Genomic DNA, 22,896 nt, shown 5'->3' on the forward strand with positions numbered 1-22,896 from the left:
GCACAACATGGGTTCTCTTCTCCTGTGCTCCTCATTCTCGGTCTTTGACTTTGCCAGATGTCGCTCAGTTCACCAGTCTCAGTCCCAGCTCCCTCAAAGCAGAGGACACGTACCAATGTGCGGCAATCTAAGTACGGTTGCTTTACCTGCCGGTGAGAAGTCCCAGCATATCATTCTGAACCAGGAGCCATTTCCACTGATCACGCTGACCTGACAGGGCTCGTCGAGTGAAATGTGACGAGGCCAAGCCGCATTGCCGACGATGCCAACAGGGCAAACGCTCCTGTGAAGGCTACCCTGAAGGAGCGCCTACTGCCCAAGAGCAGACGGAGCAGACGGCACACACGGCCGTTACGCTTTCTGTCCATCTGGGGAGCCTAGGTGGCCTCAATCTCCGCGAGCCCACACAGCTAGGACCGGACCCAGAACTTGAGCGTCTACGGCTTTTGGCCTGCACCGTGTTATCACAAGGCCGGCCTGGTGCAAGAACCGAAGCGGAGACGGCCTTTTGGAGTCGTCTGGTGCCCCAGCTCGCACTGTCCATCCCGAGCGTGCGAGAGGCGGCGGCTGCTTTTGCAGCGTCTTACGAGCAACAGATGCTGAAAAGATGTGCCGGTGCCGCCAAGTTCAAGGCATTGCACCAGATCACGGCCGCCATCGCGAAAATCCGACACGATGTCATTCGGCTCCCTCACGGCCCTCTGCCGGTCCTTGTAGCCTGCATCCTGTTGGCCTGTGCCGAGACAATCCAGCACCGACACACGGATGCCCTACTTCATCTGCGAGGCGCCTTCTCGGTCATGAACTCCCGCGAATGGCTTGCCGCCAGGCCTGCGAACAGCAAAGCCCTGCTCGACGATGACCTATCGTGTCTGTTTGGAAAATTGGACCTGCAAGTCATCACCTACGCGCTGGCAAACCCCGCAGAGCTCCAAATCCCTGTTGCACCGGGTATGGAACCCGACGTTGTCACGTTCACTCCGCAACAAGCTGATCGGGAGCTCTTCCGGACGTTGCACGCTTGCTACAGTTTCGCCACAATAGCCGCTCAATGCAAATATCGCCCTCGCGCAGCCTCTCGGGATTCGCTGGTGCTGGAGCAAGGCCGTCACATTGCCGGACTGACCCGGTGGCTCTCGTGTTATCGACAATACTCAAAGATGGACCACGAGATTTCACCGCTCAACAAACTGCACGGACTCGTGCTTCAGGCACATTGTCTCAGTGCGCTCATCTACATCTCGAATATCCTCGAACCATTCGAGACGGCATACGACAAGTTCGCTCCACAGTTTCGACAGCTCGTCGGCTGTGTCGAGCAAGCCATGACTGTCAAACCCACCGAGGCCGAGATGCCCACCTTCAACGCTGAGAGGGGAGTCATCCAGCCTCTCTTCTTCACGGCTATCAAGTTTCGTGATTCGGTGTGGCGGGCAAAAGCGACATCCCTACTTCGGAAATGCGGGAGAGAAGGCCCGTAAGCTCACCCTGTTCCGATAAAAGAGGTTGTTGTCCCGCATTTGAAAATGAGCTAACAATTTCGTGAAGATGGTCCGGGTCCGTCGAGGGAGCTGCTGCGGAATGTGTGGTGCGAGCGGAAGAGGCAACGGCCTCTCAAATAATAGCCAACGCCGCCTCGTGCGTGGTGTCATCGTCGTCGTCGGCGTCCCAACCCGTGTTTCTTCCTCAGGATGTTCCCGAACAGGCACGAGTAGCCGGACATTCTCTGTTCGAAATCGTCGACGAGGACTCCTCGGGCGAAATGTCGGCGGTCATCGAGATGTCCCGATGCCGCGACATGCACGCGCTGCTGCTTGACGAGTCGCCGGAGCCTGATGCCAAAAAACACTGGCTGTACTGGAAAGAGACATGCCGGCTTTCGCTCGCCTGAGAATGAACTCCTCCACGCGCCGAGTTGTGCGCCGTATGCTTTCCTCGTGTCAGATGAATATATATATATATATATATATACCTCTTCCGCACTGGACGTCTTCTAATACTCATCGGAGTTTCGGGATACGGTCACTCAAGGGCTGCCTGCAGGGGTTCTGGTAAGATTGCCACGTGTGGATAGCAATGTTATTGATTGGCCCTTCAAGTCCAGACCACAGCTACCCCTGCTCGTGGCTAGCGCATGTTATCTTTTGTATGCATTTGGCTTTTGATACACCTCGAGTGCTGTGCAGATGGTACCCATGGAACTCTGTTGATGTTGCCTTGCCGCTTAGAGACCGAGGGAACACGACAGAAGTCGTTCCGACATGTTGAACCTGCTTCTCGCGGTCCTGGGGGCCACATTGCTGGTGGTGACCGTGACTGCCAGCTATGTACTCCCCGTGGATAACATTGATACGATCAAGATATCGTTATACAACTACGGTACGTTTGAGCCGCAATCGCATTAACTAGAACCTGACCCCTCCCAGATTTCGGATTCCAGTCAATGAAATTCAAGCTCCCGTTTCCTAACAGTCCCTGGGGCGCAAACGAGACGGAGTACTTGGTCAGTGATTTGTGAAATGGGATCTTCTGGTCCCGGATGAATGATCCATCCTGGCTACCGACTGATGCTCCTCGTAGCAATTCAAGCTCGGCGTCGGGACATGTCCAACCTGCTTCGACGTGGTCTGGGACGGGACCAGGCCGGAGCCTTACCCAAAGCACTTCTATCACCCTTACACCCAGGACTCGTCGGGCGCCATCCACGTCGCCGAGGTCACCATCAGCGACTTCCCCCGAGACACCACAGTCGAAGACGACACCGGCGACCTCCACTTCGCCATCATCTCGGTGGACCACCAGCCGTTGGACAAGCCCCTCGCATTCATTGTGTCCTGGAACTTCCAGAAGCCGAAGCAGAGACTGGGGCGACTTGTGTACGCGCCGGCCCCTCAGATCATCAAGTTCGCCGAGTTCGACGCCTTTCCCACGTACCCGCCAGTGCCCCCGCTCATGCCGAATCGAACGTGCACGCAGGCCAAGGAGTTGCAGCTGCTCGAGCACGGTATGTCCCCGTGTATCTATCGAGCGTTTTAGCGAACGAACTGCTGACTGCGGACACCGTTAACCGGGGGACAGACGAGAAGACCCAGAACGCGACTTTCGCGGTGACTTGCGCGGGTTGTTTCAACTCCACCTACAATGCGCCAGACTCCCTCGTACGTCTGTCCCAGTAGGGATATATGCATGGCCGAACCCCCGTCGACTCACTCCTCCTCTGAGAGGCACTGACCATGGTCTCGCAGACTTTCTCGCTCCAACCCCAACCACAACCTCAAACCATTAATCCCGATGGTGACTTCACGTTCGTCCTCAACGGCGTCCCGGAGGCGATCATGTACAAGGGGGGTTATTGCCACACGCGCGACGGCGGGTGTCGACTGCGCGTGCCCGCCCCGGACGCCTTGGGCGCCATCCACACGGTCGATTTCATGCTCAGCTCCCGCCGCCAAGTGGTCCGCGGCGAGGACAGCGAGCTGGGCTACATCAGCCCGTCGGACACATTCACCGTGCACTTTTGGATCATCGCCCTGGACGGGATGTCTCGACAGCCCCCCTTGGTGGCTGAGCAGGTCGCCTTCAGCGCCCAGTGGGACCTGCTGTACCGAGTCGACGGAGGGCGGATCCCGCGCTGGGAGAGCCTCGCCATGGACCCGACCCCCATCCGGTTTCCGTGGCCGTGGCCGGCCAAGGGAGGTCGGCTGGGCAGACCAAATCTCCCGGCCACAGGTGGTGGTGGTGGTGGTGGTGGTCGGACAGGCCCACGAGTTCCACTCACCTCTCCGCTCCTGGGCCCGAATATGGCTTCTCAGGGTGTATTAGTGGTCGTAGGTTTCGTGATGGGCGTGGCGACGTCAAGCTACTTGAGACGTGGTCTGTAGAGATTAGAAGAGAGAAGACATCCCTGGGTTTTTCGGTATATCCCTCCCTCCCTCCCTTCCTTCCTTCCTTCCTTCCTTCCTCCTCCTTTCCTTCCTCCTCCTCCTCCTCCTCCTCCTCCTCGTCCTGCTGCTGCTGCTGCTGCGTATTCTGTCTGCCCCGAGCAAGCAAGCTCTCGCGAGCCATGTGACTTCGACTTCGGTACTACATACACCCCGTATGGAATTCCCCCTCGAGTACATATATTTCATTAGTACGCATACGTACATCCATACTTTCTTCTTTCACGTCCTCTTTTCCTGATTCAGTCGAACCTGTCCGTCTGATCGGCATACTCGGCAAATGGCCGATGTGATATTACGCAGTATGTATTCTTCCCGCGCACTAAACCATTTCATTGGGGGTGAGGGGAAAAAAATCAAAAGACTGACTTCATCTGGAGTTCTATCTGTTGCAATGACTCTTTTCTTCTGAGTCTTCTTCGGGGGTGTGATTTCGTGAAACAACAACATAACTATAGGAACTATATAAATTGCCTCCCCTTCCTTCCTTGAGTTCTCTTCTCTTCTCCGGAAAACGAACCAGCAACCAACCGACGGATCAACAAACCAAACCCAGAAGAGGGAACGAAAATGCCCGAATTACAGATCTCATCGACACTGCCACTGAAATCTGGGAACCGGATCCCCGTGCTGGGCTTCGGCACCTGCGCGAGCGCCACATGTACTCAGTCGGCGCTGGCCGCGCTGAAACACGGGTACCGGCACCTCGACACGGCGCAGGTGTACCGCAACGAGACCGAGACAGGCGCCGCCATCGTACAGAGCCACATCGACCCGTCGGAGCTGTTCGTCGTCTCGAAGCTGTGGGAAGACATGTACAGTCGCGAGGGGGCGCTCGCGGGCGTCGAGGGCTCGCTGAAGAAACTCGGCCTGCCCGCCATCGACCTGTACCTGCTGCACACACCGCGACCGGGGCGCGTGGCGCGGCACGAGGCGTGGTTGGGCCTGCAGGACGCCGTGGAGAAAGGTCTCGTCAAGAGCATCGGGGTGTCCAACTGGTCGGCTAAGCACATCGACCAACTCATGGCCGAGCCTGGCGTCTACATCGAGCCCGTGTGCAACCAGGTCGAGCTGCACCCGTGGAGCCAACAGCGCCAGCTCGTCGCGTACTGTCAGGCTAAGGGCATCGTCGTGGTCGCCTACTCGCCGCTCACGCAGGGCAAGAGGCTGAATGACCCGACCATCGCCTCGCTCGCGAAAAAGTACGGCAGGACCCCCGCGCAGATCGTCCTGCGGTGGGGCCTGCAAAAGGGACTGGTGGTGATCCCCAAGAGCGACAAGGAGCCGCGGATTATCGAGAACAAGGGTATTTTTGGCTGGGAGATTTCGCCCGAGGATGTTGGTGTCATCGACGCCCTGGACGAAGGAATGAAGGCGAAGGTAGGAGACTGGGATCCTGATGCCTGGGACTGATATTCCGGATTGAACGTCTGATTCTATATCCAACTGTTTCAATCCCTGGCACACACTTGTCGCTCTTCATCTCCAGCGTAGTGACCCTCTTTCTTCCGTCCGTCTCACTAGGCTTTTCAACCTGGCACTTGGCAACCGTCGCTGACAGCATCAGTCTGGTAATCTTGGAGTAAACCTCTTGTCCAGCTGGGCCTGAAGACCGTCGTCGTAAATGTGTGTCGCAATTTTCGGAAGCCCAGCGGGTGCAGATCGTGCCAGTGCCTCTCCGCAGAGAGGACTCTTCAACTGCACCCGTCGTCCCGTATTTCAGAACAGTTGCGGACCTTAGATATAGACCGCAAGTTTCAAAGGCCGCTTGATTATTTGTACCAGCCCATCGTCCATTGTCTGCAGGAGTCCAATTTTTTCCTAACACTCCGCGCACCGCGACGCTTCTGTGTGGTTTGAATGGAGGGCTATGTCCGCATATTCGGTGCTCCCTTCCATAGGCGTCTGCTCTGGACAAGTAGTGCAGAATGCTGACTTCTCAGGTGGATGTTGTAATCCTGGAAAAATGTATGACGAGTCATCTCTTTGGTCAATCCACACCCTTCGACTTTATATTCTCGCCTTCCTCTTTCTCCATCCCGTCACGCTCTGGCGCGGGCGGCTGTCGCTTGACGAAGAAGAATCTCCCCATTCTCCGAGATTCTCCGTCCGCACCGAGGGCCCAGGGATCCTCCACCTTACTCCAGGGCAACGGATCTTCTTCCCATGGCTGGCTGTCAGCCGTGAAGCTTGTCACCTGATAGGTATCTCTCCTTCTCCTGATCGTGCCGTTCCTGCCCTTCTTCTCCTCGAGCGCAAGAAACTCGGCCAGCGTGGCCTGGGTGACGGTGTGTTCTTGTCTGTGTTCTGAGGTTTCGTCGCGGATGGCCACCAGCGGTTCAACGCCTGTGGTGTCGACTTTCTGGATTTCCTTGACAAAGTGGACTTGGTCACGCAAGTCCCGGAGCATCTGGGCTTCTTCGGCTTGGGATTTGGGGGGAGGGAGGGCGGAGAGGCGGAGGAGGTGGTGCAATTTCTGGCGCGTTATCTCTCTCGCTCCGGGTGCAACCTCATCTCTCGACTGTAGTGGTGATGCTTCGGATGAGGAGTTGTCTGCCCTTGCCGCCAAGTCTCTCTTTGTAGACCGCCGTGATGACGGAGGTAGGAGCTGAGACACAGACCACGTAGGCGTCTCGAGGAGGGACTGGATTTCAGGGCAGATGTCGATTTTCTGGACGAGCCTCAGCTCTTTTTCGCGAGCAGGGCTGGTGACAGGTCCGGACAGAGCAGTGCGGATGTTGAATGCGTGTCGCGGAATCCGAGGCATTTCGAACTGCAGAGGAGGACCGTTTTCAATCTCCTGGAGAGTGAGGCCTGCGGGCTACATTGGTCGATACTGGATGGGAGAGTCAACGTTGTGACATTTCTTCCATCGGCACCGCTGCGGTAAAGTGAGAGAGCAGCCTAGCGCAAAATGGTGACGTACATATCGTACGGCGGATTATTTCGTTCCCTTTAGCCCTTTACTGGCTGACTGGCTTTGGAGGGGCTGCACTGCGCTGCACCTGGACACTCATCCATTCATCAACCAGGTATTTAATTCCAGGAGCCACCTACACCTCGAGTTACGGCTTGATTGATCTCTCGCAGCCTGTGCCCTCTCTGTCGCCCATATATCACCCAGATACCTGCAGGAACTCCGGAGACCCTGCACTTCGCACCCACCGCTCTCTGTGTTCCGAATACCCTTCATTTCCCGCTTTCCCCATGGCTCAAGATCCCCGAGCATTACTGCAGAAGGCCGACAAGGCCGCTCAAGGCGCCTCCGGTGGATTCAGTCTGTTCGGCGGACGGGCAGAAAAATGGGAGAACGCGGCGGACCTCTACACACAAGCCGCCAATGCGTTTCGAGTACAGAAGCAGAGTAAGCACCAATCCAGGCAAGCATGACGATGTGGCAGACATTCAGAACACCATCCTCACTAACATCCTGTGCAACAGACCTCGAAGCCGGGAAGGCCTTTGAGCAGGCCGCCTCGATCCAACAGTCAAAACTCAACGAACCCGACGACATGGCCAATACCCTGACCGAAGCCTTCAAAGTCTACCGCAAAGAATCTCCCCAAGATGCCGCCCGCGTGCTCAGCACTGCCATCCAGCACTACACGGCCAAGGGCAACTTCCGGCGTGCGGCCACGCACCAGCAGAACCTCGCCGAGGTGTACGAGATGGAGATCGGCGACCAGAAGAAGGCACTAGAGGCGTACGACACCGCGGCGCAGTGGTACGAAAGCGACAACGCCGAGGCGCTGGCCAACAAGCTGTACCTCAAGGTCGCGGACCTGGCGGCCCTGGAGGGCGACTACCAGAACGCCATCACCAAGCTCGAGGCCGTGGCCAAGTCCAGCCTCAACAACAACCTCATGCGCTGGAGTGTCAAAGACTATTTCCTCAAGGCCGGCATCTGCCACCTCGCCGCAGGTGACCAGGTCGCCACCAAGAGAGCGCTCGACCAGTACCGCGAGCTAGACGGCAGCTTCGCGAGCACACGGGAGAACATGCTCCTGACGGACCTGGTGGCCTGCGTCGAGGAAGGGGATCAGGAAGCCTTTTCGGACAAGTTGTTCCAGTTCGACTCGCTGAGCAAGCTGGACAAGTGGAAGACGACGCTGCTGTTGAGGGTGAAGAATGCGATCGAGAAGGAAGAGGAGGATTTCTCATAGAGGCTGAACACTGGGGAGAGTGTGCATGAATCAACTAGACAATCTCAGGCCCTGGACAAATCCATGACACACCGCCTGTGTCCTCGGGACCTTGCCGGGCGAGCCACCGACGCCGACTCGACAGGACAGATTCAGGATCAGGATCGAGGAGGCCTGAGGAGAGTTGCATGTGTGTGGGGGGGATAGCAAAGGGGGGATGGACAGACAGACAGACAGATGGTCGGACAAGACAGACAGGCGATGCGGATTTTCTCACAATGCTCGGTCGGGGCCGGCGTCAATGGCGTTTTATAACAGCAGCAGCAAGGGATCTATCTATCTAACATGAATCCATCCATCCATTTATCCATTCTCCCCTCCGTCCTGGTGGGAGACGACATTTATTATACTGTGTTCTGTTCTGTTCTGTTCTGCTCTGACTCTGTTCTGAAAAGACAAGCCATGTTACATCGTACCTTTGATGGGAGGGCATTGAAACCCGGCCAGGTCGAACTCCCGCCGGCCAGCAGCAGCACCAGCAGCAGCACCAGCTCTACCTACTGACGATGGCCAGATGAACCAGACGAACGCGCGCACACACACACACACACACACACACACACACACACACACACACACACACACACACCCACACACGCACGCACGCACGCACGCACGCACGAAATTGATCGAGTGATATCCATATATCGATTGGCAATGCGATACATAATGACATGATGGGTTGACTGTGGTGAAAACTGTCCGTCAAGACCAGATCATGCACTTCATTTTCCCGTGTCCAGGTTTCCACTTCTGGACAACACACAATATATCGAGACACCCATTTGCCATGCAAACATGCATCATGCGCATCGTGAGACACGTTCTTTTTTTAATCTTGCCTCTTATACAGCCAGATCCCCGGAACCCTGGGCCGAAAAATGCCGAACACAAGTTGGTAGCATCCCTTGCACAAACACTTTGTTCTTCTAATGCACCTATATTCCCCTCATATACACCATTCCCACCTTTTGTCGTGCCTGGCTGCTGAGGTTTTTCCTGTTTAACACCACGTGAAAAAGGGTTTCTTGCTCTTCACCGTTTCCAGTCTCTCCACAATGACCTTCCGCCGGTGTGTCGAGTCCATGTCACTCGCCGCGGCATACCCCAAATCGCCCTCATCAAAGTCGTCTCCCTCATAAACGATGCTCGGAACTGATCTCGGCTTGTTGCCACCATAGCCACTCCTTGTCGACAGGGACCGTTGTCTTCTTGTGGCACGTTCCTTCGAGGTTGCGTTATTGCTCTGGGTAGAACTGTCGCCGCCACGACGGGGAAATTCGAAGCTGAAGCGCGTCTTACCCTTGGCCGAGGGTCGAGCGGGGAGTGTGTAGGCGTTGGGATGGTGGCCGAGACTGCTACGAGCTTCTCGAGCAAAGTCCAGAGAGTCGAAACCAGGAGCCGTGCTGCTCAGTCCACCATCATCGTGAGGACCAGGCAGATATCCCAGATCCGCTGCGCTATCTTCACGAGTGAGGTCGAAGCGGTTCGGATTGGGTAATTCGTTCGTTGGGGAGCCAAGGAGGTCGTACTGTGGTGCTTGGTGTCTGCCAGGGGGGGCCGAGGCATATGATGCCCCAATGTCCATCTCTTCTTGTTGTTGATATTGACGTGCTGTGCGGCGGTTCATCTCGGCGGAAGGCACACGCATGGGGATCGCCACAGGAACATCGACCAAGTCGTCCCAGACACATACTCTGGTCCGTCTGGTCAACTCCAAAGGACCGTGATCTTCTTGTTTCAACGTCTCCACGACATTCCAGGCTTGCCCTTTCATCACAGCGATCTGCCGGGCGAACATGCTTTCCTTGAAATCTGCGTCCAACGAAAAGACCCTCCGCAGAGCCATTTGAGTTTCGCTCCACCAAGCGGTTGAAGTCAACAGAGGGAGGAAATGATCCCGGGTTCTCTTGGAGAATGGTTGCCCGATCAAGGAGACGGGCAGAAACAGCCAACCAAAAGGGAAACTCCGCCACTGGAAGATGGATTAGCGTACGGCAGCTGCGCGGGGATGTCTATACATACAGCATCAGGGTGTTTCCAGGGCCACGACAAACTATTGTCGATGGCCCCGATGGTGATGGAACACTGGAGTTCCTGGTGATTGGAGGGCGTCCCCGATCGGCTCTCCATCGCCTCGTACCGCTTGTATGGTCTGGAGGTGTTCGACTCCGTCCGTTGCGGATTGATGTTCGGGCTCACCGATGATGGTCGCAGGTGTGCATCTCCATTTTCGGTGGTGCCGTTTGGTTTGGGGGGTTCTGCCACGATAGAAACTTCTTCCGTCTTCCAATCGATTTTGATCATCCAGTTGTCGAGGCCCCTGTCGGTGTTTCGCATGATATAGTCGAGAATGACCAACTTCTCCAGCTCTTCCCGAAAAGCTTGCCGTATGGCAGGCGTCCAGTGGAACTTGGGTGCCTCTTCTGACGGCGGAGGGGAGACCACTCGAGGAGCCTCCTCGTCGTTGTCTTCTGAACCTCGGCCGCCGGGAAGACAATGGCTCAACGGTCGTCTCTTGCGCGAATGCTCCATATCTGCACGAAACTCGGTTGCTTGATCCGGCCAGGGGTTCTCGCGGAGGAACAGATTGGCGTCTCTAAAGCCTTTCAAGAAGACCTGAAAACTGCCAGGTTTTGCGGGAAGGCCTTTCTTTCCGCCCCAGGTGCTTCTCCTTTCCCAAAAGTCGTAGTAGAAGACCTTGGACGATAACCAGACGACGTCCGTATACGGAACAATGTACGTCCTCAGCTGGGAATCCAAAACATATGCAGCGGCTTCAGACACATAGGACAGATTGGGTATCAGGCAGGCTCGGCCGAAGGCGAACGGTAGCAAATTTCGGTGCAACCACTTTGTCCATTTGGGGTTCCTCGAAGCGTATGGCTCTTCGTCTTTGGGCTTGAACACACCAACCACTTTGCCCTCACTGTTGCGTGCGAAATAGCTGCCGGAACTCCCCTGCGAGATCATCTTGGGATGTGTCCCGAGTTCGATGGCGACTCTGACGCTCTCCACGATATCGTCGAATTGCTGTTTGGTCATTCTTTGCGTTTCGGCAGCAGCGTAGGCAGCCAGATCGGAGGCTGTATAAGGGTGTACGCCGGGAGGAGCTTGGAAGACCGAGTGGTGTATCTCCAGCTGTTCCTCCTCTTGGGTCTTGCCCTTGACCGAGCTGATCTTGAATTTGGAAGCGATCTCTTCTGCCCATCTCTCCAGCCGGGCGTTGATCGCCTTGATGTCCACACCCGAGGAATTACTTCGGACTCGTCTCATCGATCGTCTCCGTGGATCGTGGTAGGCGCCTGAGCGCATCGACTCTCGCGGAGCCGGTTGGATGGAGGCATATCGGGTTGTCAGGGGCGAGGATGCGTAGTTCTCATCTCCAGAATCTTCGTCTCCCAGCGGACCGTCATCCTCGTCCGCCTGCGCCAGGCGAGCGTAGCCGGAGGTTGGTCGCTGTCGAGGCATGGCTTGATGTTCACCGGGCGGAGAGGGAGAGAAAGACAAGGACAAAGCGTGGGAAGAGACGTTGATGTCTTTCACATGCTGACGGCTGCGAATCTAGAGACCAGCAAACGTCGACACCACCGTCATTCGAGAAGACGGCAAGGAGTAAGTGGCTCTGGAGCCACGTTCCTGGAAACTTGGTTTTGGAAAAGTGAGCCGGAGTTTGGGTCTCTGAACAAAGTGGTTTACTGCGGATTATTACTGGGTGACGGGCACCTAGCTGGGCACACTGGGGTGCTTTCAAACTGCGCCAATTATTTTGTGCGTCTCTGCATTATTACGGTGGACGAACATAAGCACATTGGTGCGCAGTCCGATGGACGGTCACTGACGGTCTACCTCGTACAGGAGAGATGCCCTGCCGACCACGAGGTCCTCAATAATAATAGTCTTCTTTTCGCCAACCACTGCTGCCTGCAAGAGAGTCTCTGTCCCTGGGTAAGTGAGTGATGGCATGGACAAACCATGGGTAGCCACCCTTGCCCCCTTTCTCAGCGAATTGGTCAACCACGGAGTCGAGCATTTGGTTATTGTGCCTCCCTAGGATATTCTATCCGTGAGGCCTGCGCAGATCTTGTTGTCTTGACAGACTCGTTGCGATTCAGACGACTGATATCCATAGATCGTCAGATAAAACCTGATAGATCTCCGGATATCGATTCTGTTGGAGCTTCCCTCTATCAGCCACAAGTCTCGAAGATAAAACTGGCACGCCTCATCAGCCACAACTATTCCTCATCTGTCCAAGCAAGTTGGATCCTCCCTCCCATCGAACCTTACGCGAGGAGGGTTGCCCGTTAATCTCGGGATAGCGGGACTTGATCGACAAGTGTATTTTTCTTCCTTTCTTTGAACGCGTGACATTGCTAGAAGAGACATGGAACCACAATAGGAGACGGTTGGATCCTTCTGTACCTCGTACCACGCACATGGCAGTTGTGGAAGTGGATCGAGTTTCACTTTCATACTTTGTAGTGGACGGTTGCCTTGGCCGGCGAGCCGCGCACATTGGGTCGTGGAGTCGGTAAGACAGTTTTGATGAGGGCTATTGATGCCCATCTGCACGTCAGTCAGTTAGAAACGAGCCTTTGAGCGGCTATGAGCATTCAGGTTGCTTTTAGACTGTGCCCAGAGGCGCGATAGGGAAAAAAAGGGGGCACTTCGGAAACCGGTGACCTCCACCGTGAGATTGGACAATCTCTTTCATCTTTCCCCAGATTTGCTAAAGCGCCGAATCAGCGCCACGCTGGCCCTGCTACCTGCTACCAGTGGTTGTCGCGCAGAGACTTGGATGCAGCTCGATTCCCAAGGGCTGTCTCTACCGGTGCAGTTCACAATAGGCCCTCGACGTTCGTGTAATAATGCACAATGAGGCTGAGTAACGGTCATATCCATGCCCGGATCTCTCTCCGTTGACCCTGGTCCGGTCGACCAGCTCATCTCAACAAAAGCGTTTACGGTCAAGACAAGGCGCAATTAGACATGCTGTTAGGCTTCTCGGCGGGGACCAATATTGTCCTCACCAGCCAGGATCCCCTCGATATGGGAACAGCCCCCCCTACTGTGAGATTGTATTGGGTGAAGCAAAATACTCCAAGATTCCCGTCTATCGATAGACGTGCTTTCAGTCCTGCGATAACACAGCCCTCTCTTTTTTTTTGGTTGGTTATATTATTGTTTGTCGTTGACCGCAGTTGCAACAAGGTGCCTGTGGCATCCTTTTGTTGGTATTCAGGCATAATCTCCATCACCTTCGCCTCGCCTCTCACCCAGGCCTCTCTCCCTCTCGCACCCAGCCAGACCCGTCGAGACCACGGTTTGGTCTCAAATACCACTGAACACGGCGTCCGCAGTTGCTCCCCCGCTCTTCCGAGCTTCAGTCCTTGACCCGACCTACCGACCACCGTCAACGTCATTGAGTGACTCGAGACTGGATGAATATGGCGCCCTGAGACGAGACCAGCAAAGAAGCAGCTCACCGTTGCCGCCTCCGGCAGTGCACGGAAAGGACATCTCGAGACCGTCGTCCACCAATCTTCCGTATACGGGCAGTCACTTCTTCAACCAGCCCCAATTCCATACCAGAAGTGCGAGCTTCACTCTGGCACGGGACTATCACTCCGAACCCCGACTAGCACTGCCAGGGTTATCGGCCCTGACCTCCCTGGCCGCTGCTGCACCACCACCACCCCCAACTGTCAGGTATGCCGAAGACGGGAAGGGGATAACAGAGGGAAAATAAAAGCTGACAACGGGGCGACAGATCCTTCTCTGGCAGCAGCTATGGTTCGCAGATGAGTTACTCGGGCAGCATGGCCCCTGTGCCCACGCCGGGAATAGCAGGCAACACGCCGGTAAGTTGATGGTTTCTTTCTACCACCCCATGGGATGGGACGTGATGATTGATGCCAAGACTGCATTGGCCGGTCACGGGGTTAAACTTCGGTTTCTTATCGTTATCGAAAACCTGCCGTTCCTTGGATTCGAGATCACCACGGCAAAAATACCATGGCTGCTTCAATATCCTCAGGTGCTGACCAGAGTGCCCCCTTTACACAGCCGGTCTGTCAGAACTGTCAGACGTCGACCACGCCGCTATGGCGCCGCGACGAGGCCGGTTCCGTGCTCTGCAACGCCTGCGGCCTGTTTCTCAAGCTGCACGGCCGCCCGCGACCGATCAGCCTCAAGACGGACGTGATCAAGAGTCGCAATCGAGTCAAGACCACGAGCACAGGTCCCAAGAAGAAGGTAAGTCGTACCCTGTGGGTTCGGTGTTGCTGCGCATGCTTCTGACACCACCGCGCAGTTTGAGCCAAATGGGGGCCCGCCCCCTCAGACCGACAATTCCAACGGGATCAATCCTCACCGACGGGTTTCACAGATGGCCGTATCTGTCGCCTCTGATCGATCGCACTCGCCCGTGTCGCGTACAGGGACCCCTGGAGCTCACCACGACCCGAACATTGCCCCTCAACATATCTTCGACGGCGTGTCAACCGCGGCAGACCCTCACTACAACAACAGCAACCACCACCACCACCAACACCACCAACACCACAACGGTTCTCCCACCGACCCATCTCTCCATCCCAACCCCACGCAACCCTCCCCCAGCACCGCCTCCATGCACAATAACAGCAGCCAACACGCCGAAACGCCCATGAGTTACGACCAGCTCGCGGCCCTCAACACACGCCTGCGCACGCGAGTGTCCGAGCTCGAAGTCATCAACATGGTGTACCACGACAACGAGCAGAACCTGTGCCGCGAACGAGACCGGGCCATCCAAGAACGGGAAGATTGGAAGCACAAGGCCGAAGAGTTGCAGCGACGACTCCAAGAAATTGATGAACAACAACAACAAGGACACATTTCGAAGAAGCCACGACTCTCATCACAAGAACTCAAAGAATGAACATCTGTTTTTCTTTCTCTCTCTCTCTCTCTCTCTCGCGGGTATATGAAGGAAGATAGATAGAGCAGTGCTCTACTGTCCACCTTGCATGGTTGCGTGGGTGTATTCTCTGTCAGTGATACCCAGGTGCACGAATTTTCTTTCGGTCGGTCGGTCACTCGGTCACTCGGTCGTGACATAGGTACATAATATGGTGAAATGTGGGTGGGTGGGTGGGAGGGGAGAGGGGATCTTAATGGGCTGAACATGGCGCATGTTTTTGGGAAGGGGGGAAGGCTGGCCACGACGCAGCTATCTATGCAATTGGGGCGTTTTGAGTGAGCAGGTGGGTGAGTGAGAGAAATTGAAATACCACCGAAGGCAAGGGCAGGTGCGCTTTCGCTCTGCCGCCGCCGCAGCCGCTGCCATCTGCCCTGGCATGAGAATGGACGAACGATGAAACACAGCGGCTTGGGGCAGGCGATGGAGGACGAAGGAAGGAAGAATGGCATGTTGGTTGGTTGGGTTTTTCTGGTCTCAAAAAAGAAAAGTTTTGGTATTTTAACTACCTACCTAACCTACTGGAATGAATTGACTGATCACGCCTCCCCTTCCTACAATGCTTGGTTGGTGGTTTGGTTGGTTGTTTGCTGGCAGAGAATGGCTGGTTTCTGTTGATGTTGATGGCCTCCCTGCCTAACAATAATATGGATTAGACCCCCGAGCAAAGCGATGAGGAGCTTCCTGGAAGAGAGGATGGATGGATACCTCGCCATCTCATCGTCGATTCTGACCCCGGAGTCTGACCCGGGATATCCAAATCCAAAACTTGTGTCACACACACACACACTGTCTCTCTCTCTTCTTCATCTCTATAATATCTGCAGTGGTTTGTGCCCTTTCGGTTGGTCGTGCGTGCGTAATGGGTTCGGAATACCATGTATTGCATAAATCCTCTTCGTGCTCCCCCCCTTCACCAGCAACGTCTCGCTCGACCTCGACCTCGACCTCGCTTCACCAATAATATACTTGACACAACCAATGGAGCCACTCCTTCCCTGAGCCGCTCTCTATCTCCATATCAACACCTGGTCTACTGCACCAACCTGCTCGCCACGGAAGTATCCCCCACCATCGTGGAGCTCCGTTATTTTCAGGTGCGGCGGGGTGCTTGTGCATTCGGATTCACGGGATCGGGCCTAACACGCGTGCCGCGTTGGGTCGGGAATTGAACTGGAACAAGAAATCCCGCATGGTCTGGCGGACCTGGTAGACCACGTAGATGTCATACACGTCGTTGTCGCAGGGACAGCGGCCCACGAAGGCCGGGAACGTCTGGCAGGCCGTCATGGCGTCGTGGAGCGGCGGGTAGAGTCGGTGCCAGAGCGGGAGGGTGAGCAAGGTGTCGTCCCAGGCGTCGTTGCGCGACTTGGGCACGATGCCATGCGGGTAGCACGTCTCCCAGAACGTCTGGTCGGTGCCGACCACCAGGACCCCGTTGCGGCCGACGCGGGTCGGGTGGGTCACCCCGAGCAGGGCCAGCTCGTGCGCGTACAGCTTGAAGATAGCCTCCTTGTGCGTGCTGGTCACCACCGTCTGGCCGAGCCGGCGCAGCGCGTCCCGGTACGCGACCACGACGTGCTCCCGCGCGGCCATGAACCGGTCGTGGAACGTCCGCGCGATCAGCTCCACCAGGTCCTCGTGCAGCTTGTCACTCGCACGGCCGACGACGCCCTGCCGCCACGAGATGCCGTGGAAGTATTTGCCCATGTCGACCTCGTACGTCGAGCACCAGTGCTTGAACCGGTCGCGCCGTAGCACCGCCGCCGTGGGACCGTCCATGTCGTCGAGGAGGTAATCCAGCCACACGTGCAGGCCGCTTTCGATGCTGAGGGTGTCGGTGTCGTCCCAGACACCGTCATTGCGGACGTACAGGCCGAAGGAGGTCCGCCACCTGCTATAGTTCGCGATAAACACCGTGAGGTTGTACAGTGGTTGGACGTACGGGGCGTCACGCGGTAGCTGGACGGCCGCGGACTCGGCGTACCTGATACGTGCAAACGGGAGCAAGAGGGTCTGCGCGTCCAAGATGGATCCACTGCCAGCGCGCCTGGTGTCCAAGGTGCGGGTGACGGGGTCCCAACAGGTGTAGCTGGGGACACTACAGTGCCACTCGCCCTTCTCGATCCACTTCCGTAACCCTCTGTCGCGAAGGTGGATGGTGATCCAGGGCAGCTGCCTTGACGTTCGCCCTGTCGCGACAAAGATGTCCCCCTCATGTCTGGGCATCAAGACCGGCTCGTCCCATCGGGGGAGCAACGCCGTGGCAAGCCGGTTGGCCTGGAACCAGCCTCGCACCAACTGGCCCGGGTCATGGGGTTCGGGGGCGTCGATCACAATCCGGATCCCAGCAAAGAAATCCACCGGCATCTTATCGAGGAGGTCGAAGTCGGGGTGCGCCGAGACGGCGTCGATGGTGCAGTTGTTACCCCATGGGGCGTTGTCCGCGTCGATAAGCGTGATCACGGACGCCGACGCGGCCGGGTCGATATGGAAGCCCAGCACGAACTTTCCTCGGAGGTACGGAATGTGTTCGTGGTAGATCTTTCTGTTAGCGAGGAGGAGATTCAGCGTGCGCGCCTTGACGCACTCGGCGTACACCAGGCTGCGGACTTCGACAGGAAGGGAATCCATGTAGAAGGAGCTGGGAGGTGATTAGGGAGCAATGTTTGATGTATACATGACGAAGCTGGGAGATGATGAGGGAGGAATATTTGTTGTAGACATGACGAAGCTGGGGAGATGATGAGGGAGGAATGTTTGTCGGAAACATGACGAAGCTGGGATCTCTGTCTGGAAGGCGCGTCACGCGCGTCAACGTTTGGAGGGAAACCACGGGGTTGACCTGGTGTTTGTACTATCGATGAGAGCCAGCGAATACGCAGTTTAAAAAAATACGCAGTTGAAACAAGGGTCCTCGAGATCCTCCAGATTCTCGAGGAGCGCCTTGTCGACTCACCTCAGCCCATCCGTGTGGGCGTCCAGAACCCTGACGCGCCACGAGAGCGGTTCTGGCCATAGGCAAGCTGGCTATGGCATAGCATTGAGAAACTTGAGTCAAAGGAACCAAAATTCAGTCGTGGTCGTGGTCGTGGTCAGCAATGCAGAAAGAAGTCAGTTCTAATACGGGAAAATCAGAAAATCCGAACCCCGCATTTTCCGGCGGATTTCTTCTCCGGATGATCCTTGGCATTTTTGTGCTGTTTTGTGACATTGCCCCGAAACCTGCCCGCAACATTGATCCATGTCCCCGGAGCGAAGTCCTGACAAGCAATATGTTATTTTGAGTCCTTCTACCTCCTACCTTTGAGCCTCGACCTCACTATATATATTTCTCTTGGAGAGCTCCGGGACACTGTGTACGGGACAGGGGGGTATAATACCAGTACATGCTCCGACCATAAAGCTGAGTGACTTCCTTCGAGGACCTCGACATGAGTTCCGTTGTCCCGGTCTCTCCTCTACGTCTTCCCCAGTCCTTCAACTTCGCCAGTGATGTCGTCGACCACTGGGCGCAGAGGGACCCATCCCACGTCGCACTCTACTGGACGGATCAATCCCTGAGCACGACGAGGCAATTGACCTACAGCCACTTCTCGCGTCAATCGCAACGCATAGCAAGTCTTTTAGCGTCCCTGGGCATCAAGCAGGGCGAAACGGCCATCATCATTGCACCACGAGTACCGGAGTGGTGGGAAACTGCGACGGCCTGCCTCCGCTCCGGGGTCATCTTGTGTCCGTGTACGACACTGTTGGTGGACAAGGACATCGAGTATCGACTACAAGTCTCGCACGCCACCGCCTTCATCGGGGACGCCACGTCGGTCGCCAAATGTCTCAAGGTCCGGGGAACTTGTCCCAGCCTGCGCACCATCATCCAGATCGACGGGAGCGCGCCGTCTGGTGTGGTTGACTTCCACTCAGCACTGGACAAAATCCCCGCCGACGCCAGATTTTCCGTCCCGAGCTCCCTGGGCCCCAAGTCTCCCGGCATGATATTCTTCACTTCCGGCACCACGGGCCCACCAAAGATGGTCTTGCATACGCAGACGTCGTATCCCTTGGCGCACGCTCTGACAGGGATGCATTGGCTGGATCTGTCGCCGGGCAAGATCTACTGGAATCTCTCAGAACAAGGCTGGGCGAAAGCTGCATGGTCGTGGTTGTCCACGTGGAACTGCGGCGCAACCCTCTTCATCCACGACGACAGGCTTGCGTTCCATCCACGGCGGACCCTCGAGGTGCTCAACAAATTCCCCATCACGACCCTCTGCGCACCCCCGACGGTGTACCGACAGCTGGTCCTGGACGAGAGCCGGCGGTTTTTCGCCACGGACCAAGGCACGCCGAAAGCGCTGCTCCACTGCTGTGGCGCGGGCGAGCCTCTGAACGAGAGCGTGGTCCGCATCTGGAAGGAGATGACGGGCGGGATCGAGATTTTCGACGGCTACGGCCAGACCGAGACGATCGTCGTGTGCGCGAATCAGAAAGTCAACAAGGTCAAGCCGGGCAGCATGGGGAAGCCGCTCCCCGGCGTGCCCCTGACCATTATCGATTCTGAGGGGAATTCTGTCACCGCGGGAACGGAGGGAGATATTGCCATCGCGGTGTCGAACACGAGGACCGACACCGATTTCTTTGGCTTCTTCGAGGGGTACATCGACAAGTCCACGGGGGTGCTCGACACCAAGATCAGGTCCTATCCGAACGGGAAGAAGTTCTTTGTCACGGGCGACCGGGCGACGAGGGACGAGGACGGATATTTCTGGTTTGTGGGAAGAGCTGACGATGTGATCAACTCGAGCGGATACAGGATAGGTAAGTCAGCCATGTGACCTAATTGCTGCCTGCATTGAAAGATCTAACCAAACGGTTGACCAACCGCAGGCCCCTTCGAAGTCGAGTCGACGCTCAAACTGCACCCGGCGGTGGTCGAGTCCGCGGTGGTGTCGTCGCCGGACCCGCAGCGCGACGAAGTGGTCAAGGCCTTCGTGGTGCTGACGGCGTCGGCGGCGTCGCAGATCAAGGCGTCCGGCGCCGCGGCCAGCGACGCGCTGGTCCGGGAGCTGCAGGATTTCTGCAAGCAGAACGCCGCGCCGTACAAGTACCCGCGGCGCATCGAGTTTGTCGACGCCGCGTTCCTGCCCAAGACCATCTCCGGCAAGATCAAGCGCGCCGAATTGAAGGCGCTCGAGAGGCGGCGGTACAAGGAGGCAACACAGGGGGCGAAGTTGTAGGGGCTACCGCCAAAAGAGGGTGGGTGGTATGTTGTTTCTGGATTGAGCATTGAGTCAAGGGCAGGTGCGTGTGGCGTCTCGAAAAGTCGGCCACCAACAGTCCTTGCTCGAAGACTAGTATTTTAGAGCCCGAACAATGCGAATTGGAACTCATCGGCCAGGGTAAAAGAAGGGGAATCAAGCCCTGCCCCGCTCCCGGCCTGCCGTCACAGCTGTCAGCCGTTTGGGGGGAGGGGGGGTAGGGTGTTATGAGATGAATCCCAAGCAATCGTGAAATGAACAGGGAATAATCAAGCAATTACTCCTTTCGAGTGAGCCGCATCGTATGCAGGTGAGGCTGGGATAATACATATGTAGGTCGGCCTCACCACTGCAAGGATGGTGTTGCGGAAGAAGGCGGGAGGCTGGCTGGCAGGCTGGAGTCGAACAAGCACTCGCTGCAGGGGAAAACTAGTGCATGCATGCGTGCGTGGCCCCAAGGAAGTGTGGAAACGAGGCAATTGACTCTTTGCTGTAATTTCATGAATTACTTCTCGTGTGCTGTTCCCTGGCGCCCCATATGTATACAGACCGCCCAAAGAGCGTGTTGCTGGGGCCTTCTATGTACGTACGTATGTTTGTATGTATGTACCGAGTACGTTACATATGAGGCGCCACGTTTGCATCTCGCAGATGTGATTGATAGACGTATGTACGTGCACGACTGATTTGCTGCACATATTGCCAGCCGGAATTCTGCCTCGTCCTAGGTCCCTTAGGGCGTGGAACGTCAAGGGCACGCGTGGTGTGTGGTGAGGCTGAACAAGTCGTGCCGTGTCATGCCATGTCATTGCCTACTCGTTGCCTTGTACCGTGCTCTCTGTCTACAGTATCTCCTATGTAAGGCGTCGAGGACGAACGCCCCGGGCTACTGTAGCGCCCGGTTGTCGTGACGGAGCCTGACCCTCAGAGAGACGATACCCAGGACTTTAAAACTTTAAAGATGGCTCTTTTCTTCTTTGTCAAACAAACAAGCAAAGCATCAAGTCTTCCGAGTTTTACTCGCCCACTAGGAACTGGCTTCTGGCATCTTCTCGCCTTTCTTTCTCTGTGGACTCGCAGTACAGCTTCCAGACCCCCTCAGAAAAGATGTCGATCGATCATGACTATCACAACGATAGTGACGAAGAATACTATCACGATAATTATCGCATTTGTGATGATGATCGTGATAGCGATGGTCATGATGTCAACGACCACAACGAGCACCAGGAACGCTACAACAGCCTGAGGATCGAGTGGGACGAGGACGCCGACAATTGGAACACGAGCAGCAGACACTGGGAACCTCTGGAGAACATGCGAATTACGCAAGACGAGTAAGTTGGACGAATGAGTTCAGCCTGATCTAGATAGACTTTGGTCATTATCCTGATGCGCACAACCGATCATTCGACTGATGAAATCGATGATAGAGAACCACGACACTGTGACGAAGACTGCGCCCAGTGGGGCGACTTGTACGGCGACGACGGCACGCGCGACGTGGATCCGGATCTGCGCGCCGAGTTGCAGAGGGAGAAGGACGAGCGGCGCGGGGGGTGGTTCCAGGACCAGTTCCAGTACCGCCAGTACCAAGTCAGGAGAGAGGTACAGCAGCAGCAAGATGAAGATGAAGATGAAGAGGATAACGATGAAGATGAACAGGAGGAGGATGACACAGATGAGGAAGAGGACGAGGAGGAAGAGGACGAGGACGATGAAAGTGGTAGTGCTAATGGGAGTGATAGTGATAGTGATAGTGATATTAGTGATATAGATATAGTATCAGCTGAGGATGAGAATGAGGATGAGGATGAGGACGAGGTTGACAATGGCGACTGATTGATATAGAGATGTTATGCACCAAGCACATGGGGGACAGACTTGTAATGAATGATGGAAAGACGGACAGGATCGTCTGAACCAGCGCTAATAATTAAAAATTAATACAAGTATGTAATTGGTGCCAAACGCGGCAAACCAAGCAAACCAAGCAAAGCGGAACAAACCTTCTTTGCACTACTTGCCTTGCCTTGCCTGGCATCGGTTTGTCCTCGTCTCGTCCTTGAGACTAGTGGACTGACTGAACTGCATGGCATACCTGAGAAGCTTGATGCTCCATCTACCTATTCACATCTGTGTCTGTCTGTTTGCCTGCTGTTCCCCAGCTGATGCACGCCGTTTGAAAGGCCAGAGAGTTGTTATGACGAGCACCTCTGCACTCGATAATTGAACCAATATCGTCATCGCCATTACATATTGTCGTCAACCTCTCTCTCTGTTCCTGCTCGACTCTCTGTCGATATCAAGAAACAACACAACACAACACAATACAACACCATACCACAAAGAAGCAGACAACAAACAACAACGCCGTCAAAGTGTGCAGAGCAGATTTGATTTGAAACTACACCCATAATCATACCGCCGTCGCGACTCTTCCTGTCCTTGAATTATCTTCGGTCTATCTGTCTATCGGAACTACTTCTTCCCTCCCTCCTCTCGAACGATGATCTAGCTAGGGAGGAAGC

The 22,896-nt window shown here is 55.7% G+C and overlaps 10 protein-coding genes across 10 annotated transcripts; 7 read left to right on the plus strand and 3 right to left on the minus strand.

Moving 5' to 3' along the window:
- Window positions 1-7: 7 nt before the first annotated feature.
- On the plus strand, window positions 8-1,891 carry AYL99_09869 (hypothetical protein; the record flags this gene model as incomplete). Its single annotated transcript, XM_018841375.1, has 4 exons — window positions 8-11; window positions 58-109; window positions 218-1,477; window positions 1,549-1,891. 4 exons carry the CDS (start codon window positions 8-10, stop codon window positions 1,889-1,891), a joined length of 1,659 nt encoding a protein of 552 aa, XP_018689084.1.
- Window positions 1,892-2,261: 370 nt separating this feature from the next.
- On the plus strand, window positions 2,262-3,881 carry AYL99_09870 (hypothetical protein; the record flags this gene model as incomplete). Its single annotated transcript, XM_018841376.1, has 5 exons — window positions 2,262-2,379; window positions 2,427-2,503; window positions 2,581-3,004; window positions 3,079-3,158; window positions 3,246-3,881. 5 exons carry the CDS (start codon window positions 2,262-2,264, stop codon window positions 3,879-3,881), a joined length of 1,335 nt encoding a protein of 444 aa, XP_018689085.1.
- Window positions 3,882-4,511: 630 nt separating this feature from the next.
- Window positions 4,512-5,354, plus strand: AYL99_09871 (hypothetical protein; the record flags this gene model as incomplete). The annotated part of the gene is made up of 1 exon (XM_018841377.1): window positions 4,512-5,354. One exon carries the CDS (start codon window positions 4,512-4,514, stop codon window positions 5,352-5,354), a length of 843 nt encoding a protein of 280 aa, XP_018689086.1.
- A 577-nt stretch (window positions 5,355-5,931) lies between these two features.
- Window positions 5,932-6,708, minus strand: AYL99_09872 (aspartyl/glutamyl-tRNA(Asn/Gln) amidotransferase, C subunit; the record flags this gene model as incomplete). Its single annotated transcript, XM_018841378.1, has 1 exon — window positions 5,932-6,708. The coding sequence occupies one exon, from the start codon at window positions 6,706-6,708 to the stop codon at window positions 5,932-5,934; it is 777 nt and encodes a 258-aa protein (XP_018689087.1).
- Window positions 6,709-7,148: 440 nt separating this feature from the next.
- On the plus strand, window positions 7,149-8,104 carry AYL99_09873 (hypothetical protein; the record flags this gene model as incomplete). The annotated part of the gene is made up of 2 exons (XM_018841379.1): window positions 7,149-7,305; window positions 7,383-8,104. The coding sequence occupies 2 exons, from the start codon at window positions 7,149-7,151 to the stop codon at window positions 8,102-8,104; spliced, it is 879 nt and encodes a 292-aa protein (XP_018689088.1).
- A 1,042-nt stretch (window positions 8,105-9,146) lies between these two features.
- AYL99_09874 (hypothetical protein) lies at window positions 9,147-11,614 on the minus strand (the record flags this gene model as incomplete). The annotated part of the gene is made up of 2 exons (XM_018841380.1): window positions 9,147-10,118; window positions 10,169-11,614. 2 exons carry the CDS (start codon window positions 11,612-11,614, stop codon window positions 9,147-9,149), a joined length of 2,418 nt encoding a protein of 805 aa, XP_018689089.1.
- Window positions 11,615-14,161: 2,547 nt separating this feature from the next.
- Window positions 14,162-15,068, plus strand: AYL99_09875 (protein GZF3; the record flags this gene model as incomplete). The annotated part of the gene is made up of 2 exons (XM_018841381.1): window positions 14,162-14,401; window positions 14,460-15,068. The coding sequence occupies 2 exons, from the start codon at window positions 14,162-14,164 to the stop codon at window positions 15,066-15,068; spliced, it is 849 nt and encodes a 282-aa protein (XP_018689090.1).
- Window positions 15,069-16,232: 1,164 nt separating this feature from the next.
- On the minus strand, window positions 16,233-17,741 carry AYL99_09876 (hypothetical protein; the record flags this gene model as incomplete). The annotated part of the gene is made up of 1 exon (XM_018841382.1): window positions 16,233-17,741. The coding sequence occupies one exon, from the start codon at window positions 17,739-17,741 to the stop codon at window positions 16,233-16,235; it is 1,509 nt and encodes a 502-aa protein (XP_018689091.1).
- An 800-nt stretch (window positions 17,742-18,541) lies between these two features.
- Window positions 18,542-20,344, plus strand: AYL99_09877 (hypothetical protein; the record flags this gene model as incomplete). Its single annotated transcript, XM_018841383.1, has 2 exons — window positions 18,542-19,925; window positions 19,995-20,344. 2 exons carry the CDS (start codon window positions 18,542-18,544, stop codon window positions 20,342-20,344), a joined length of 1,734 nt encoding a protein of 577 aa, XP_018689092.1.
- A 1,128-nt stretch (window positions 20,345-21,472) lies between these two features.
- AYL99_09878 (hypothetical protein) lies at window positions 21,473-22,207 on the plus strand (the record flags this gene model as incomplete). Its single annotated transcript, XM_018841384.1, has 2 exons — window positions 21,473-21,702; window positions 21,799-22,207. The coding sequence occupies 2 exons, from the start codon at window positions 21,473-21,475 to the stop codon at window positions 22,205-22,207; spliced, it is 639 nt and encodes a 212-aa protein (XP_018689093.1).
- Window positions 22,208-22,896: the final 689 nt, after the last annotated feature.

Source organism: Fonsecaea erecta (genome assembly GCF_001651985.1).
Source record: "Fonsecaea erecta strain CBS 125763 chromosome Unknown Scaff10, whole genome shotgun sequence".
In the NCBI taxonomy this organism is placed as follows: domain Eukaryota; kingdom Fungi; phylum Ascomycota; class Eurotiomycetes; order Chaetothyriales; family Herpotrichiellaceae; genus Fonsecaea; species Fonsecaea erecta.